We start from the raw sequence: 20,773 nt of genomic DNA, 5'->3' as shown, positions 1-20,773 counted from the left end.
GTTAATACCTACTTCAGTAAGTGCTTGACCCACAACAGCTAACAAATTTCAGTGCTTACTAATACACGTGCTCAAAAAGTACATGACATTTTTATGTTGTGACTAAAATTTAATGCAACTTCCGTAAAGTCATTATGCTGTGTTTATTTCAATACCTCAATATGTCTCTCCCCTCCACCTCCATTAATACCCTCCAAATATTCTTTGCCCACACGACTGTTAATTGTGCTAGATAAGTCTGATTCTGATCATAAATTTGATTTAATACAGCCAGCCATCTTTGTGTTAAGATTTATTCTCAGTAGGGGCACCTGGGTGGTTCAGTCAGTTGAGCATCTGACTTCAGCTCAGGTCATGATCTCATAGCTAGAGAGTTCAAGCCCCATGTCAAGCTCTATGCTGACAGCTCAGAGCCTGGAGCCTGCTCATGCTCTGTCTCTCTCAAAAAAATAAACACTAAAAATTTTTTTTTAATTAAAAATTAGGAGTATTTTAGAACTATAGCCGTATTAATTCATTATATTTTATATGTAATCTAGGACCAGGAGCATTCCCTAATAGGGCCTGAAATTCTTTGAGCTAGGTAGGGCTCCTAGGGAATGGATCCAAGAGCAACAGCCAATTTGGAATTTCTGGAAAGCAAATAACCTTATATTTATGGTTCCATGGACAGAAGAGCCAACAGTCCTACCACAAGCACAATTCCAGTCCCTGTTAACAATAAGGGAACTAATCAAAGGGATTTGACTTAATAGCTACACAGACTCCCATTTAAGCAAAATTGAAGAAAAGATTAAATCATTGGTACTTTGATATTCACATAAGCAAATGGCAGAGAACTTAAGACCATTTTTAAGACAAATATAGTTAACATGGTGCCACCTAAATCAAATGAGGATGGAATATATCAACAATATATTATTCTAGTAACGTGTTTTCAGAGTTTTTATCCAAAAATAGATTTGACTGGCAAGACTAAATAAAGCACTAACCAAAAGTCAAATTTACACAAACCATAAAGTAAGATCATTATTTGAAAAGGTCATTGTTCCCTAACACATTTCCAAAATCAATAACTTGTTAGGAATGAATGTTGATAGATTTAATGCAATGTTTATCTAAAATACATTAATGTATCATGTATGTTTGATCAGAAATATCCTTAATGTATGCAATCCCTTATTACTTTTAGACTGCTGTTTGAATTAAAACCTCTACTCACCCTCCTTGTTTTGCCCATTTAGAGGCTTCGGGCCACATCAAAATAAAGGTATATATACACTTTAACAATTTTGCCATCTTTTAACCTAAAAGCTATGTATACATAAAGAACTGCAACAGTAACCAACCACTGCAGCATAATGCTGAAAGACAGTATCAGTACAGAAGTGTTTCAAGGTCACAGGGATAAAGTCAGCCTCAATCAAATAAAATGGGATAATATATTAAATTAAGTAGTTACTAGATAATTATTCTAGTTTAGACACATTCTGTATCATTTCTAGCTCTGACACATTTTCATCTAAGAGAAGTATGGATGGTTTAACATTTCTGTGTATTTGTATTTGTTGCAACTCTGATAGTTTAGTTTGCTATTTATCCATGCTACCCTATTTCTCCCTTTAGCAATGGTTGTTAGTCTCTGCTGTACAGAATAAGCCTATTTAAACAATTCAGGTTTGAATTTTCAACGAGAAACTATTTTCCACATGAATTCCTTCAGCAAATATAAAGTGTGACATAGCATATTCTTTAAATCATGCAAATTGTTAGATAAACTTTGGTAAAAAGATAGACTTCAGGTTATTATGTGTTGGTTAAAAAAGAGGATCAACATCAGTATCACTAAAATTAATGTAACTACAACGATGTTTAAAATCTTAAAAACTTCGACTTATTTTTCATCCTTATCAGGCCAGGAACATGGCACCCTCTTTGAAGAAATTTTCATTTCAGGAATGAGAAGTTTCTTAATTTGTCTAATTTCTGTTCTGCTCCAATCTTCTTTCAATATTTGGCTCATCGAGGATAAATTTCAACAGGGTGAACATCAGGAAGTGGTCTTTGTTTCAAAAGCTGTACATGTTGGCAGATATCATCAACTTTTTCAAGAAATTTCAGTGGAGACTCTTCCTGTAAAGATGTTGTCAGTGTCATCAATTCAAGCTGCTGCTCTCATATTTCTTTCATTCTTTCAATTTGTGGAGTGTATTCTTGATTAATCAGATTGCTAACTTTACCCAGAGCAGGAAGAAAAAAAATTTTTTTCTGTTCTAATGTATCACTAACTCCTTAAAATACTGGAGAACAACTTCCTTATCACTTTGGACCATCTTCTCTGAATGAGATTGCTGTTCTTCCAGTTTTTGGATAAGATGAGTAAGATCTGTCCAGTGTGTGTCAGTTAACTGTTCAAGCAGTTTTTGGGGTGTATCCTTTTCTTTCAGATAGGCACCTCGAAGATCATCTATGGGATGACCATGACGTTAACCTATGGTAAGGCAATGACCACGAACTAATTTTTTATCTAGGAGATGGTAAACATTTAATATTGTCTGTAAAGTTCGGGACAGGTAACGATATCTGGACAGACTTCTTGCTGGTACTTTTCCATAATAGCCCTTAATGCAAAATTAACAGGTAAAGATTCAATACCAGTTAGAGGAATTTCAATAATACTTCTGCAATTGGGGCACTTGAGTGGAATTCGTAAAGGTCTCCATATAAAAAAGCTCCCAGATGCCTGAGGAATGTTTTCCAAGCAATTTCTACAAAATGTATGAAAGCATGAGTACACGAGGGTCCTCAAAAATACTGTTAACAAATGGGACATGTTAACTCATCCTCAAAATTGTGCCTTTCCTACTTTGTTGATCTTCTGGCTTAGCGACTGAATATACTTTATCTTCTCCAACTTGTTCAGATTCTTTTATTAGTATTCACGGGGAGGAAGAGACAGAGTTCCTCCACAGGCTTGAAACAGCTCTACTGAACATTGGCACATCTTAGAACACATCCTTTCCTGAAGATTAACTTTGTTGTTGATTTTTTTTATCCTTTCCTATTAATTTTTAAATATCAGATAATACCCAGTCCTGTGAGTAAAAATCTAATTATGGAGAGGGAACTTTATGAATATCTTATAATTTATGTTGATCCACATTCTAATGGGGTTGACATAGTGACAGGACTCTTGGAAGACCACAAGAGAAATAGGCCCATTTAAGTCATTATTCAGTGAGTTATCTGAGTTATTTCTTCCTTTCTTTTGATCAGGACTGGGGAAAAATTTTAAATTAAAACTTCAAAACAAATTTGAACACTAACTTAGAACTTTAGCTGAAAAGTAGAAACATAAGCAGAGACTGGAGTGGATGACTAGACTAGACAGAATGGGGAAAGCTCTTAACATTTTGAAATTAGATGATAAACTTTATATGTAAGAAAAGCAGTGTTAACATTCTAACTTTGCTGCAGAAGTAGTTAAGTAGTCAATTAAGAAGGCACATATGTAATATGCTCATTTCACCAAAGAGTTGTGGAACATTCCCCAGAAAAGGAATCATTTGGCTAATTAATAATCCTTCTCAAAACAGGAATTAAATGAAAAAAAAAAGGGATTTAATTGAAATAATTCAATGGCATTGATTGATTTGTTTGTTAGACAATAAGTGAACTTGAACTGGAAGATCAAAAAAGAAGTCCAGCATCTCAAAAAGGTTTTAGAAAATGCTTATTATTATGTTGTTGTGGTGGTTGTTCTCAGACGTGAAGAGTAAAGGTTGTTTCAAACAATGTCACACACACACTGGTAATACATCTACATGAAAACCTGTGCCATACAACGCGAGTCCTGGTTAGTTACACATTATCATGAGATGGGCCTTCTGGAAAAATAATAACAAACAAATAAAAAATGAGATGGGTTAAGTACTGATTTCAGAAAAAGTGACAGAAATAAAACATTCTGTACTTGGAAGAAAACAGAATGGTTCTCAACTCAATAATCATAAATTGAGGGGTTTATAGCCTTTGAACATAATATACCTTTAAGAAAAGCTTAGTAAGTGTACTGTTAAATCATTGACATCATCTGATACAATTTTTGAGCACCATTAATTTTTCTTATGATCATTCCTTCATATCCTGTGAAATACTGTGTAGACAAATTATAAAAGAGATTGACACATGATCATAGAGAGTGTCTTACTGTATGTAACAGAAACAAAACTAGATTTATGTTGTGTTTATATTTTATGTAAATAAAAATTAGTTGTCTTCCTAATAAAATTAGTGGCTTAATGTACAAGTTGATAAGTGATAGAAAAATACATGTTAGCTTTGAACCTTTCCAAATGTTCAATATTATAATGCTCTGTTGTCTTGAAATTCCGAAAATGAAAAACCTTGCATTTTCATTTTGCACTGGGAAAGTTATGTGACTAATTTTGGTGGTCAGGGATGATCACTCTAATAAGATAGCATTAGATGTAGACCATGAAGGAGGGGATGAAGCAATTCACGTGGATATCTAGGAAAAGCGCATTCTTGGTAGAGAAAAGACTAAGTGCAAATAACCTGTTATGGCACCATGTTTGATCCACTTAAGGATTAACATAGAAGCTCGAGTGACTCCGGTATAATAAGCTAATGTAAGGCGGCATTCGATAAGATCAGTCTAATCGATTATCGATTAGATAAGTCTAATCGATCAGTCTTATCGATTAGATAAGTCTAATGGGGTGGAAGAGGGGGCAGATCGTTTAGGGACTTATGAGTTAGCATTAAGAACTTTGGCTTTCAAATCCAGGTGAGATGGCCAACACTGGAGGGGTTTTAAGGAAAGAAGTGACATGATCTGATTTAGGATATTTTGAAAGAGTCACTTTGGCTGCTGTGTTGAGTAGTGTCAAAGGTCCCAAGAGCCTAAAGCAGTAATTGATACAAGAGATAAGGATAGTTGGGGCAAAGCGGTTTAGTAGAGGTAGATTCTAGATCTTTTTTTGAGGTAGAACTAACACACTTGGCTAATGAATTTGGATGTGTGTGTTTAAGAAAGAGAAGATAAGCATATATGTAAGGCCTTTGGTCTAGGCAACTGGAAAGATGGATGTACCATTTTCTGAGATTGGAATGATTTCAGAAAGAACAGGTTGGGTAGTGTTGGGAGGAACTACCATGTTTATCATCTGTTAAATCATCACATATATGTAGCCATTTCTGGCTTTTCTATTCTATTCCATCCATCTACTTGTGAACCTGTTCTAGTACCATCTTATTTTGATTACTATAGCACCCGTGTACATTTTTTAATATCTTGTAGGGCAAGACGGTCATTATTATTATTTCTCAAAAATTTTTTTGGGGGGACTGTTCTTCCTGATGAATGTCAGATTCAACTATTCTAGTTGTTGAAAACACCCCGAATTTATAGATTAATTTGAAGAGAACTGAAACTTTTCACTGTGTAATCTACCTATCTAGGAACATGGTATTTTTTTTATTTGTTTATTTTTCTTTTCATATGCCCTTCAGTAAAATTAGTAGTGTTCTTCATGTGGGACTTCTTCACATCTTGTTGATTTTGTAGAAATTGATATTTGAATTCTAATCATGGGAGAAAAAAGAAGAGTATGAAGATATTAGCTTTGCTGCAATAACAAATGATCCAAGCATCTCAGTAGTTTACAATAACCAACATTTCTTTCCTGTTCACATTGTGGGTCAGGGTAGTTGTGGGTCAGCTACAGTGACGTGGCCTGGCTATACTTTGCTTTACATCTCTTCTCATTCTAGGTCTCAGGCTGAAGGAGCAGAGGGAAAAGAGCAAAGCCAACCACGGAAAGGCTCTTAAAGTTTTAGAGCATGTAGTATACTTTTTCTGCCCATGACCCATTGGTCACAGCAAGTCACATGGCCAGGTCCAATGTCAATGGGGGCCAACTCAGTGTTGAATCACATGGCAACAATGGGTGAGGATGTTAAATCTTCTTGCAAGGGAGGAGTGAATAAGTGGGGATAATAATATAATCTGCCATAATATCCCGAAGGAAAAGGAGTCGTGTAATGTAATTCACCACCCTACAAATGCTTAGAACTTTAGAATTTCCGGAGTGAAGTGGATAATTGTTTAGGATATTGAGGGAAGGAAGGGGAATGCCAGTGAGCATAAATATGATACTTTCACAAGAAGACAAAATACGTTCCTCCATGCACCTCTAGCCATTCTCTTCTTCTCAAGGGTCAGTAGGGGTTCAAACTTCCTATAGGGGCTCCTGGGTGGCTCTGTTGATTAAGTATCTGACTTCGGCTCAGGTCATGATCTCGCAGTTGGTGAGTTCCAGCCCCGCATCAAGGCTCTGGGCTGACAGCTCAGGGGCTGGAGCCTGCTCCAGATTCTGTGTCTCCCTCTCTCTTTCCCACTCCCCTGTTCACACTCTCAAAAATAAATAACCATTAAAAAAATTGTTTTTAAAAAAAGGGCCAGTGGGGGTTCAGGGATGGGCAGTCAGGATGTAAGTGAGGGTAGGCAGTCTGCTGGGTAGATGACTCTTCTTCATTTCTCTGCTAAATTTGTCTAGTAATGAATACCGTGAGGGGACTACTCTGCTATTGACCCTAACAGCAAAGAGAGGGCTAAGGCCAGAGATTATGAATAGAATGAGACAGAGTTGCAGAGGTTCTTGATTTGACAATTTTCTATGTGGTTTTATGAGAAGGTATAGACATTATGTTCAATTAAATAATTCATACTGTCAAGTGCTAATATTTATCAACGTGCTAATTAATAATTGGATCTTTAAACCTAAATAGTGACCCACAACTTGTACTATTTAGCCTAATATTATTGGAGAGAAAGCAATTTATTCAGCAAATATTTTTTGAGGACATATTATATGCCAAGCATTACCTTAGGCACTGAGGATAGAGCAAAGTATCAACTCTTGGTGCTTGCATTCTGCAGAAGAGAGGGCAGAGACATAGATGATAATGTATATGTGCATACTTATGAAATATGCCAAGGGGTGTCAGGTACTATGGAGAAAAAAGTGGCAGGGAAATGAGATGGGGCTGGTTTGTAGGGAGGACCTCTTTAATGAAGTGACACGTCAGTGGGGACCTTCATGAATTGACAGAGTGAAGGACCCCTTCATTAAGTGACTGAGAGGTTATCTGGGGGAAGAATGTGGCTGTCTACAAAGACTAAGTGCAACATTGCCCCGCTAAGCCCAGTCAAAGACCAGCAAGGGGGCCAGTGTCACATGAGTGGAGTAAGCGAGTCAATAAGGGGATGAGATATGGTCAGAGAAATAGCCAGGAGCTGTAGGACTTTTAGGTCTTGCTGGGGAGTTTGGATGGTGGTGGTAGAACATTCCAGAACTTAATTTTTTAAAAATGAGAAGCGTTCTAGCCACATCAAAGACACTTTCTCACTCTTTGCCCTCCTTTCATATATGTATATAATGTCCTTGGGGCTGGTCAGAGTAGAAAGCAGAGATATAATAATACAGTATATACTGCATTTTAAAAAAATCTGTTCTTTTGGGGTGCCTGGGTGGCTCAGTCGGTTAAGTGTCTGACTTCGGCTTGGGTCATGATCTCACAGTTTGTGGGTTCAAGTCCCACATCGGGCTCCATGCTGACAGCTCAAAGCCTGGAGCCTGCTTTGGATTCTGTGTCCCCCTCTCTCTCTGCCCCTCCCCAGCTTGCACTCTGTCTCTCTGGCTCTCAAAAATAAATAAACGTTAAAAAAATTTTTTTTAAATCTGTTCTTCTATTTTGTATTTTTAAGATGTGAAGTTTATTGAAGTATAGTTGAGAGACAATGTCGCACTGGTTTCAACTGTACCACATAGTGATTTGACATCTCTTTATGTTATGCTATATGCTTACAAGATTAGTTACCATCTGTCCCCATACAACACTGTTACGATATCGTTGACTTTATTTCCTATGCTGTACTTTTCATCCCTCTGACTTATTCATTCATTAACTAGAAGCCTGTATCTCCCACTCCCCTTCACCAATTTTACACATTCCCCTACTCCCTCCCCTCTGACAACCATCAGTTTGTTCTCCGTATTTAGAGTCTATTTGTTTAGAGCTTTTGTTTATTTATTTGCTCATTTTGTTTTTTTAGATTCCACATATAAGTGAAATCATAAGGTATTTGTCTTTCTCTGAGTTATTTCATTTGGTATAATACCTTCTAAGTCTATCCTATTGTAAATGGCAAGATATTCTTTTTTTTTTACGGCTGAGTGATATTCCATTATATATATCTAAATATATTCACTACATTTTCTTTATCCATTCATCTATAGATGGACACTTAGGGTGCTTCCATATTTTGGCTATTATAAATAATGCTGCAGTAAACATAGGGGTGTACATATCTTTTCATATCAGTGTTTTTATTTTCTTTAGGTAAATATCCAGTAGTGGAATTACTGGATTACATGGTATTTCTATTTTTAATTTTTTGAGGAAACTCCATGCTGTTTTCCATAGTGGCTGTACCAATTTACTGTGTTTTTATTTTATATTTTAAATATTTGTACTAGGATTCTCTATGTATAAATGTCATAGGATAGGTAGATTTTGCTTTGATCTTTGTCATTTTTTTTTTAGTGAAAAGAATCTAGGTCTCTTTTTCTTTTCTTTCTTTTTTTTTTTTAAGTTTATTTGTTTTCAGAGAGAGAGAGAACAAGCAAGGAACGGGCAGAGAGAGAGTGGGGGGACAGTGGAATGGAAGTAGGCTCTATGCTGACAGCAGTGAGCCCGATGTGGGGCTCCAACTCAGAACCACAAGATCACGACCTGAGCTTCAGTTGGAAGCTTAATCAACTGAGCCATCCAGGAGCTCCTGGGTTTATTTTCCTTTTTTAAGTGATTTTTAAAGAATCTGTATGACCCCTTACCAATGACTGGAAATAAGGTGCTCTTTCATATCATGTTCAACTGCATGAGGACAAGATGGAGACAGAAGTGGTTGTCTGTCACATAAACAGAATTTATACCAACAGAGTTCTAAGCCTACTTCAATTGTTGAAAATTAATTCATTCTCAGACTTTAGAATCTGATTTTCAGAGTACAAGAAGCTTGATGGAAAAAGCAATTGAATGTAATCAGCCTCTCTTTATGTGCTTGGTTTAAAATCGTTTAGGCTGTCGTATGTGCTATGAATCAAAGGGACTTGATAAATATTTCTAAGAACACCTAGATGGCTCACCTGAGCAGATGTGTAATTGCGTGTGAAATTCAGACTGAAACAAGCAAATTTAGAATAAAAGGGAATATTTAATAATTGTATTTTCACTTTCTTAAGACCTTTGCCAAAATAACAGGTAATAGCTTCATTCAAGAGCCACAAGAAGAAAATAGATTTTGGTAGATGGTCAGTAATTTGGGGTTAATGTAGTGTAGCTCATGTGCAGAAATTGAGAAGCATTTTCTTTATTTTCAAGGAAGTCACTAGTTTTATAGAGTTTTTTTGATTTGGAGTTTACTATAGTAGGAGCAGAGTATTAAGAGAATATTTCCCAGTAGATTAGGAAAAATCATTATTCACATACTTAAAATGCCAGTAATATTGGATTGTGACTAACTTCATAACTGAAAATAGTTTATGAATAAAGGTTCACATAAACTCGAGGACTTGAAAAAAATGTAAAGATTTGTAAATAGAGCTACAGAAATTAAAACAGTGTTATACTTTCAAAAATATTGACCTTCATGTCAATGACCCTGAACACACAACCCAGAAACAATATTCATTCTATACTCGAATTTAGCATATAATGAAGGTAACATTTCAAATCATTGAATCAGAGGGTCCAAGAAGTTATGGAATATGAAATAAACATTAAAAAAATAAGAACTTTCCAAATAACAAAGTTTCCTAGAAAGACAATTATCTACAACTGACAAACAATAATATCTTGGCTCTTCCTTTCTGATAGCCAAACTTCTTACTCTGTTTATTGCATTGCTATAATTTTCTGAACAGTATTAAATAGCAGTAGTGCTAGCATCGCTTATTCCAGATTTTACTGGGAATGCTTCTAAGGGTATATTGTTGAGTATGACGTTGGTTGTGGTTTAAGGTAGGTATATTACTAGTTTACCAATAGTCGTAATCTCTTCTCCCCATCCACGAGAGGAGAGAGTCTTTGCTCTAATAATCACTGTACCCATAGCTTAGAAAGTGCCTGGCACCGGTAGGCATTCAATAAATGCTTGGTGAATAACTAATTATCAAGAGGATTGATTGTATCAAGAAGATACGTGAAGTGTCCAAGAAATTATCTAAAAAAAAAAAAAGGCTTATTTGAGATCTTAAGAAACATTTACCTAGTAATATTGGAATTACAGAAAAGTATTAGAAAAAATATCCACTAGCTTAAAGCAAGTGAACTTTCTGATAACTTGTATAATATTTAAGCTATCTTTTTTTTTTTTATTTATTTATTTTTGGGACAGAGAGAGACAGAGCATGAATTGGGGAGGGGCAGAGAGAGAGGGAGACACAGAATCGGAAACAGGCTCCAGGCTCTGAGCAATCAGCCCAGAGCCTGACGCGGGGCTCGAACTCACGGACCGCGAGATCGTGACCTGGCTGAAGTCGGACGCTTAACCGACTGCGCCACCCAGGCGCCCCTATATTTAAGCTATCTTTAAAAATGTATAAGATCTTTAAATGGATCATTTTAGAAAATAAAAACCAAAAATCAGTCTTTACAAAATCAGACTTTTATTCCCTTTAAGGATTATCCCTTTTTAATTCTTTTTGAAAAGAAATTTCAAATTGCTTTAGGTAGACTCTATTAATATAGACTGATCTCCAAAGGCTTTGGTATTTTAATGAAAACAAGTTATTTGACACTAAGTTTTGGCATGGTTAAATTGGTTCCCTAAGCCTTTAGATAGATGCCACAATGCATATTCAAAGATTAAATTATTTATTTCAAAATATAACCATCAATTTTGAATTTGGTATAGTAGTTATTGAACTTCATTCGGCCATTCATTCACCAAGAATCTATGAAATGTCTATGCCATGTGTGCACCGTATGCTAGGCTTCTGGGAAAGGGATGAATAACATTAAAGTCTACAAGGAGACAGATATTATAGTGTAGCATAAGAAGTTTTATAAGAGGGGTACTGAGAGCATCTTGCAGATAGGTCTTTGGAGAATCAGTAGAGTTCAAAATAGGGTTGAAAGTTGGCTTGGATCTATGCCAACCAGACAAAAGGCATGGGGGATGGAGATAAGACACTGCAGCTATGTGCAAAGGCACAGAATGCTTCAAGTACATCAAGTGTAGAGGGAATAGGGAGAAATTCAGTGTGACTAGAGCATCTTGTACTTTTGAAAAAATACAAGTTGCTCATCCGGTGAAGGGTGTAGGATCTTGACTCCACATAAATTCAAATCCTCGTTGTGCACAGACTCACTGGATAACTGAGCAAACAACTAAGTTCAAGTCTTAGTTCTTCTTCTGTAGAATGGGGACAATAATAGAACCAAGCTTGCAGAGTTAGTGAGGAGACTTAAGAACATGTGTAGAACCTAATATTGTGCCCAATCCACCCAGAATAAGAGCTCAATAAATGGTAGCCATTGTTATACTGGTAAATAGATAAATCTGTTAGTGACTCCTACTTTAATATTGAATGGCATTTGCTTGTATATTCCTGGGAATTATTCATTCAATGGCTTTAAAAAAAAAAGCTTAAATAGTAGAATAAGTCCCATACTAGTACTAATAATGAGTTCACCTTTTCAGTAGAGTCCAGGAGTATAAAAGTACCACTTCTTCCTGAGCAAAAAGACTAAAAACATGTTACCTCAAATCACATCCATTTTAGAGAAAAGTTTCTACCCCAGAATCAGTGGTTTATGCAATTGTCAGTAGTAGAACCCTATAGCTTTTTTTTTTTTTAAGTTTATTTTTGAGAGAGAGAGTGAGAGAGCAGGGGAGGGGCAGAGAGAGAGAAGGGGGACAGAGGATCTGAAGCGGGCTCTGGCTGAAAGCAGAAAGCCTGATGTGTGGCTCTAACTCACAAACCATGAGATCGTGACCTGAGCTGAAGTTGGACACTTAACTGACTGAGCCACCCAGGCACCCCAGAGCCCTATAGCTTTAAAAAATTGAACACAGCATCTATTATATGGTGAACCACCACAAAGTATAAAACTTCTGTTAATTCAAACACATGCATGTGGCTTTGCAAATATTTTTAAATCATTTGCTTGAGTGACTGTTCCTTGAAAGAATACCTTCTATTCGTGTGTCTATTTCTTAGGTCTGATTCTCACCTCAGCTAATTACACGCAGATTTCTTTGCCTGTTCTCTCTTGACTCCACTGTAGTCAAATGGAGACAAATATTGTAAATGGGTGACTTACGGCCAAACCTGGTATTTTTTTTTTTTATTTTTTATTTTAGTTTTCATCGTATCTTTTCAGAATTTAACTTGGTTGAACTGCTTCTTCTTTTTTGGAATTCTCTCTATAGTTTGGCTTCACGATCCCACACTCATCTTGTCTTCTTAGATCTGGTTTCTTACATGTCTGAGCATTCCTTCTTGGTATGTTTTATCTCTCCTCTTTCCATTACCTGTCTCTTAATGTTAGTAATCTGCATGGTTCTGCTTTGGTTCTTTTCTTTTCTCATTCCACAAACTCTCCATGGGGGTAATCTCATTCTCTCTATTGCCTTTGATGAACAGATATATAATTATGTGAGTCTCAAATTTTATCTCCATCACTGAACTGTTTTCATGGCCTCTTCTGTGCATCTCTTTCCAGTAACCAACAGAACATCTCCATCCTGCTGTCCCAGAGGCAATAAAATCATTATGCCCCAGACTGAACTACTCTCATTTTTTCTCACTCCATTCCTTCTCCTTCATTCTGATCTTGGTGACTGGCCCCCCTATCCGTACACTCACCACTTGGAAGCCTGAGAACTAGACTAGTTTTCTCTCTTTCCTTAGCCAAATGCCCTCCACATATCCAATCAGTGTCCAAGTTCTACTGATTTTATTTCTTCGACATTTGTTTGCCTCTTGCGTCCATGCCCATTACTTCCAGCATGTCGTACCTTAACTATGACAGGAGTATCCTAAGTGATCTTCCTACCTTCACTCTAAATCAGCCAAATTGTTCTTATTCTCTGGTAAAATTTCCCTGGTGGTTTTTCATTGGATGTGCAAGTTCCACTATGTGATGTTCCATGCTCTTGATGATCTGGCTTGAGCCCACCTTTGCTTCTTTCCTTCCACATCTTCTTTCCTGATCACATGATTTCATATTGTGAAGCTTTCCCTGACCTGCTGACCACAAAGCTCTTTACCAACCATGGAGAAGATGTAAAATCACCCAGCCCCGTGCCTTCACTCGTACCCTTGTCCCTTCCTGGGTTTATCATGGCTCCCACCTCCTTCTATTGCACTTGTTTGTTCACCTCCATTATTCAGTCTGTATTCCTGGCATCTCATACTATGTATTCAAAAGAATTTTTTGCTAAAATATCAATAGATATTTATTAAGCACTTTCTCAAGAATGGGTAAAAAAGAACGACTTCCAGTTTCTTTGGTATTGTCTCAAAATACTCTTTCTCTAGGATGTAATAAATGTGTCTGACTGAAAATTGAGGCAATCCCTGGTTGCATACATTGTTGGTTTCCATCCCAATGTGTTTCTGTGTTTTTTGAATAGACAATGTAATTATGCCTTGCCTAAATGAAATTGGCTTGATCTCTACAACCATCCCATAAAATAGTCATTCCATCATCATCATTGTTCTCGTAGTCATCATCCTCATTCCCATTTTATATGTAGTGGGGAAATGCTATGGTGGCTTCTAAGTACACTAACTAGTGGGCTTATCCTGGAAGTCCTGAAATTGAAAGGCTCATAGACCAAAATGGCTAGTTTGTTAAATCAACTTAAAATCTACAGTGAGAAGCAAAGGGAATGGGATTGAATAGGTTAAGATATTTAGTGCAAGTAGGTGAAAGGACCGCATGGCCTGTGGTTTGCTCAAAGTGCCTGTGTCCTGACTCTCTTTACATCACCTTTCTTTATCACAGATGGTGTTGTTACAAGGACCAGAGTCAAGGGCAGGCAAGAAAGTTTAGAGATGGAAGATCTGTGGTGCCAGATGTTTGCTCTATTGGAGAGAAGAAGAGGCAAATATACATAGCTACAGTTATAGCTCTGTGATAACCTTATGAGCAACGGTATGTATTTTAAGCAGAGGACAAGTGGGCTAGAATGGATGATACCAACGGGTGGCCAATTTGAGGTAGATAAAGCTGATCCATGCTTTATGAGTATTTAAGGCTTATTTTGCTTTCCATCTCTTTCTATCTACAAGTAACACTCATTTTTTCATTCTCTTAATGTGTTTAACACATAAATGTCTATTCTATGTTTAGCATGTCCTATAGGTCTATGACATACTTACTATCTATAGTTAACATTTCTTATGAGTTTCATCCATCATGTGTGTTTTTCTAGTCCTTTAATGCAGAATAAAAAATTCTTAAAAAACATTTACATTATGGATGAAGCACATATCTGAGGCATGGGACTATTAAGCCACTTGCCCACGATCCCCACATTTAGTGCATGGGAGAGTCAGGGGTTCAAATATAGGAACTGTAGCACCAGAGCCGACTTCTTAACTACCATCCTATATTGATTCCTAATTTGTCTGAGAAAACACAGCCAGTAAGTCTGACCTCAAATTCAATGCTCTTTCCCCTAACTACTCTTTATTCTAAGTATCTTTGTGACTGGAGACCTCTCTTGTTCCTCTCTGCTGTTCTTATCACCAAGCATAGGGCCTACACAAATACTTGTTGACTAAGAGAAGATCCCAGTTTAACTGCTTTTCTTTTGGGTTAACGTTAAATGGCCTGAATAATACCAATGTAACATTTAAGAAAAGTTAACTTTTGACAATTAAAGTTACATATCTATAGTATTTGACTTTAAACAGAATTAACCTAAAGGGATATGTAGTTGCTGGAGAGCAAAAGATAAGGATCCAGGAACTGAGATCTAGCTCTGATTGTGAAACTGACCCTTTCTTTCAAAGGGATTAAGTTGTTTCTCTGTGCTTCATTTTCCTCAGTTTGAAAATGGCCCTAGTAAGTCCTATCTACCCTTTTCACTAGGAGCTGTTACATTTACTATTCTTCCTGTTACTAGCATGCCATTTAAAAAAGTGGTTTCTGGAGTGCCTGGTTGGCTTTAGTCAGTCAAGTGTCTGACTTCAGCTCAGGTCATGATCTCACAGGTTTGTGGGTTTGAGCCCTGAGTCGGGCTCTGTGCTCACAGTTCAGAGCCCAGAGCTACTTCGGATTCTGTGTCTCCCTCTCTCTCTCTGCCCTTCCCCCACTTGTGCACGCGTTCTCTCTGTCTTTCTCTCTCAAAAATAAATAAGTAAACATTAAAAAATGGTTTCTGCATTATGGATTAGAAATTATAAAAAATGTAATAAAGTCTATCTACACATTCACATAATCAATTAACATATTTACACAATTAAAAATTTACACAATTTATAATCTTCTAAAGGCTCAGTTTATGCTACATTTAGACATGCTTCACATCCTGCAATTTGCTAAGTATTCTACAATTTTCCAAGCCGTTTGACTTTTCTTTTTTTAAATTTTTTTATGTTTATTTGTTTTTGAGAGAGAGAGAGAGAGAGAGAGAGAGAGTGCGTGCAAGCAGGGAGGGGCAGAGAGAGAGGGAGACACAGAATCCAAAGCAGGCTCTAGGCTCTGAGCTGTCTACACAGAGTCTGACATGGGGCTCAAACTCGCAAACTGAGACATCATGACCTGAGTCGTAGTCGGACACTTTAACTGACTGAGCCACCCAGGCGCCCCTCCATTTGACTTTTCTAAAAGGAAAAAAAAAATTAACAGCCTTCTGAAAGAAGCTAATATGAATTATTATGGTCCTACAATATTTTTAATGCCTCTTTTTTGTTCCATACTTATATGTCTCTTTATTTTTACCACTTATAAAAATCTTGTTCTTGTCTAGGAAGTTGGCAATAATCTCAATATATGCAAGACCATGTGGAACTCAACACGATAGTTGTTCAACCCTGGCTGCCTAGTAGAATTAACCAGGAAACTTAAAAAGAAAAACAAAAAACTGATGTTTTAGCTCTACATCAAGCTATTTAAATCAGAATCTTGAAGGATGGAATTTGAGTATCTGTATTTTTAAAAGTTTTCCAGATATTCTACAAAATACTTGACTAGTACTCTTCAAAACTGTCAAGGTCATCATAAACAAGGAAAGCCTGAGAAACTGCCACAGACCAGAGGAAGGAGACATACTGTTGCATCCACACGATTCCTGAAACAGAATGCTATGGGCACCAGTGACAGTCACAACAAAGTTTATTGCAATGAGAGGCAAGGCAGACCGATCAGGCCTGACACTCTCGACCAGAGTGCGGCCTGAACAGCTGGGTACAGAGTTCTTATAGCCCACCACATCGTCTTATCATCACCTGGGAACAGAACAAAGAAATAGTTTCCAGATGGGGGTGGAAACAGTTCTGACATGCCTTTGCCCCAATCCAATCAAACACTAATCCAGTTGATTTTCCTTGAACTTTTGTTCCCTTGATTGATAGGATAAGGCTGGTATCTCTTAACCTACAGTGTTAAAACAAAGCTGTTATTTTTCAAGGCTACAGGTTAGCCCTAACACTACAATTTAACCTTTACATTACTAATTCAGTGTAATAAGGTATCCAAAGTGGGATCCTAGAATGGAAAAAGGATATCAGGGGAAAATTATTGAAATCCATATATACCGTGGAGTTAATAGCAACGTGTCAATATTGGTTCCTTCATTGTGACATATGTACTGTACTAACATAAAATGTTAACAATAGGAGAAAGTGGGTGAGGAGTATATGGGAACTCTCTGTACTCTCTTTACAACTTTTTCACAAATCTAAATCTGTTCTAAAATAAAAATTTTATTTAAAAATCTGTCTAACATGGAGCTGGAGTTGAGACTCACTTACATAGCAACATTGTATCTGAAAACAAAAAGTCTTTTGAAATATTGAGCCCAACTGCAATTGCCAGCATGTGTAGTCCTACAACCTGACTCTCAAAAACAACAGGCTATTGTCTTAGGACAGAATACGTTTCTAGAAGCACTTTGAGGGAAACAAAAATGGACTAATTACAATAAACATAACTGTAATAATCAAAACCTGGATAGGGGCACCTGGGTGGCTCAGTTGGTTGAGCATCTGACTCTTGATTTTGGCTCTGGTCATGATCTCATGGTTAGTGGGATTGAGCCCCGCATAGGGCTCTGCTCTGACAGTACAAAGCTTGCTTGGAATTCTCTCTCTCCCTGTCTCTCTCTGTCCCTTCCTCACTCATGCTCTCTCTCTCCTTCTCAAAATAAATAAATAAACATTTTTTAAAAAAGAAAAAACCCTGATTACTATTTGCTTCTAAAAAGCAAAAATTCAAGAAATACAAGAAATACTGCTTAGTAAGGAGAAGAAAACTACTCCCAACCCATTAGTCAGTTTAGAAAGGTAGTTTTATTTTGATATTTATGAAATATATAAATATTGGGATTAAATATAATGTCTGCATTATGGTACCCTAGTGGTTTGAGAAAACTGTGAGTGATTTATTTTTGCTAAGAGTTGTTGTTTCTTATCTGTAAAAGGAGATTTAGACCTGACCAGAAAGTTCTTCAGTATTATTTTTCCTCTTGCCTCTCCCACTGTGGTAGGAAAGAGGCAAGGAAAAAAGATACCCTTCCTAACGAAGTCTACCTAGATTTAGCCCAGTCACACTTCTTTTTTCATATCTGTGTAAATCTCTAGAGAGAAGCCAGAATTGTGCCTAAAGAAATCATTCCGCACGAGTAAGCATTTGACAAACAGCAATTGGTTGGAGATGGCATTTCAAAAAGCTCCTTTTTAAAATTTTGTGTTATGTTATTTTGTTTGTAAAAAAGTCACCAATTTGTAATCCAGAATCCTTATGCATTGTATAATAGCGGCATTAACAGCCTATCTGTAACAGCCTAATCTGTAGCCCAGATTACAGTCCCGCTCCCTAACTTCATGCGACTTTGGGTGAATAATTTCTCTTCTCTGAGCCGATCTCAGTTTTTCATCTGTAAAATGCCTCGATAGGACTAAGCAGTATCCAATACCCCTTTCTATTCGAACACTGAGATTTGTTGAGGGCTTTTAGAATCCTTGGGTTCTGGTGGGCAGTATGGTATTGAAGAAACTGGTCTCATGTTTGTGTTTCTAGAATTGGAAGGATAAATGATAGGGGCAGGAAAGCGTGCAAGGAAGAGTAGGACACCCGTTGTAGGGTCAACACCTGGGATTTTTCTCAGCCTGGCAGAGGAAGCAGAGCGTTTCGCTGCTAGGCAACCGGTCCTCCTTTGGGAGAGTGGAGGACCCCAGTCGGAGGTGTCTAAGTCACTACCTCTTAATTTAGCCATGGTGCCTTCTTCTCGAGGTTAATGAAATATGTATCTTTTAAAAGTACACACTTTCTGCAGCCAAGGTTTGACAAGCCTCGTAGCTGAGTTCGACTCGTGGTGGGTTTTCTTTTTCCTGTTCTCAGGCGCGATGCGGGCACCTCTCAGGCTAGGCCCCTGCCTCCGCGCGTTGCCGGGCAGAGCTGGACGCCTCTTGCTCCTCGACCCCGCCCTCCCAGGCCCCGGCCCCGGTCCTTCGCGGGCCGCCCTCGGCCGCCATGGGCTCGGAGATGGAGCCGCTGCTCCTGGCCTGGAGCTATTTTAGGCGCAGGAAGTTCCAGCTCTGCGCCGATCTGTGCACGCAGATGCTGGAGAAGTCCCCTTATGACCAGGTACCTGCCGGATCCCGTCAGCCCTGTGGATCCCGGCGAGAGGCAGAGGGCCCTGGGGGGGTCCCGGGGCCGCCCCGTGGGGGCTCCGGGGTGAAAGGCCCGGGGCTAAGTTGATCGTGTGGTCAGCACAGGCATCTGGCGCGAGATCCCCTAGAGCCGTGACCGGCACCTCCCCGCCGGCGGCGTCCCCGTGTCCCCAAGGAACCCCCGAGTGCTGTGCCAGAACCGCCCCCTCCTCAAACTTCAGCAGCCCCTTTCCTTTACGCGTCCCTTAAAGGAACACTTAAAAGTCTCGAATTTCACTTTGGTGCAGAACTTTGATGATTCGTTTATACTTTCATATGGATGGGCTCTTAAGTTCTCTGCGTGTGCGTTATTAATTTCTAAAACAATTATGTATAAAGATCTGTAACTTCTCACCTCTTGTTGAAATAGTTGCCTTGTTGTTGTTGTTGTTGTTGTTGTTGTTGTTGTTATTTGGATCAAACGTTGTGATCCTCCCACTTCATGTGAAGATTGTTGCCCAGGAGTGAAGGAGGCTTTGATTCTCGGACATGAGTGCAATTTGAGGCAGGTAATGCAAAGTTAGAGAAATGAGAATCTAGGAGGGGAAGAGATACATTTACTATTAGGAGGGAGGGATGAGAAAAGAGTTTCCCTGAAAGAAGGAATGATGGCATTGATTAAAAGACCTTAAATAAACTACAGTGCTAGTTTAGTTTTGTTCTCTTAAATGAAGTGAGAGATTAAATCAAGAGAGTGAGGATGGCCATATACTGTGTGTGAGAGGAACAACACCGGTGGCAGGTAGTTCCTGGAGAAAAAGGGAGAAGAGGAGAGAGCTGTGGCAGTTTGTCAGTGCTTCTAGTAAAAGCTGGTTTCCCAGCTTTTCCTTTAGTAGTGTTGCCTTGGAGATATTAGGGAAAAAAAAAAAAAGGAGAATTGAGGGGAGTTACATAAGTGGAGGCCTATGTGTGAATACTGTTATTAGGCTCTGCCTTGTTGCATGTGAGCAAGTGGATGACAGATAACCTGTTGAGGTGAACATACAGACTTTCAGATAGGTAGAACATCTCTCCTGTAACAATCCATGTTAGTGAGAATGCTAAGCTCGATTCTTTTGGGTTAGTTCGTGTTCATTAATAGGACTGTGTTTCCACAGGGAAGCATTTTTCCAAGTGTGTTTCTTGGCACAGTTAGTCCCACAGGTGGTACTCAAAACAAAACAAAACAAGCAAACAAACAAAAAACAAGGTTCCAGATTCCACAATCAACTATGTCTGGGAACTGTTACAATACATTGACCCCTTTTCGTTTCGTACAACAAGTTTGTTAAAACCCTATGATGTAGGGCACTGCTCTAGGCACAATGGTTTGCAACAGCTTTACATGCTGTTTCTGTTTTTCCATTAATTTAGGGTAGTTTCCATTCTGTGTTCCACAGAGCTGTTGCCCAAGAGCTGCTTAGTGAATTCATCTGGGAACAGTATATTTCCTAGTTGAAGATTCAAGATTCATACGAAAGCCTCTGGGTTCTGAAGAAAAGAAATGTAATTTTGGCAATACAATAGTTCTGAAACTTATTTGACCTCTGTTACTCTTTTGGCAGTGGGCAAGGGTCGGGTATCTTCACTGTTACCGTACTAGGGAGATGTAGTCTCATGGTGAGATGTTATAAGCAAAGGAGCAGTGTTTTTATTAATGGTTAAGATCCTATACTCTTAATAACATATAATCATAGCACATTCAGTAGAGTACTGTGCCTGTGAATTCAGATTTAGTTTGTGCTAGGCACTGTGAGCAGGATTTTATATGTGTTCAACCAAATGACCTTTGTTGAGTGCTTACTGCTTACTAAGTT

The 20,773-nt window shown here is 38.1% G+C and overlaps 1 protein-coding gene and 1 pseudogene across 5 annotated transcripts in view; one reads left to right on the top strand and one right to left on the bottom strand.

Annotated features, from left to right (window-relative positions):
- Window positions 1–1,687: 1,687 nt before the first annotated feature.
- LOC124512242 (tripartite motif-containing protein 59-like) lies at window positions 1,688–18,800 on the bottom strand (annotated as a pseudogene).
- TTC8 (tetratricopeptide repeat domain 8) overlaps window positions 18,799–20,773 on the top strand; it is a 58,761-nt gene continuing 56,786 nt past the window's right edge. For all 5 annotated transcript variants that reach the window (XM_047079859.1, XM_047079858.1, XM_047079857.1 and 2 more), the window contains exon 1: window positions 18,799–18,912. In XM_047079859.1, the coding sequence (XP_046935815.1) occupies window positions 18,799–18,912 (114 nt within the window). The remainder of the gene's footprint in view (window positions 18,913–20,773) is intronic.

The sequence above is a fragment of the Lynx rufus genome, unplaced genomic scaffold (assembly GCF_022079265.1).
Source record: "Lynx rufus isolate CCGP_SWC_20201006 ecotype Redwood Valley unplaced genomic scaffold, mLynRuf1.p SCAF_17, whole genome shotgun sequence".
NCBI classification, from domain to species: domain Eukaryota; kingdom Metazoa; phylum Chordata; class Mammalia; order Carnivora; family Felidae; genus Lynx; species Lynx rufus.
The sequence above is the reverse complement of the archived record's forward strand: the minus strand, read 5'-3'. Positions and strand labels throughout refer to the sequence as shown.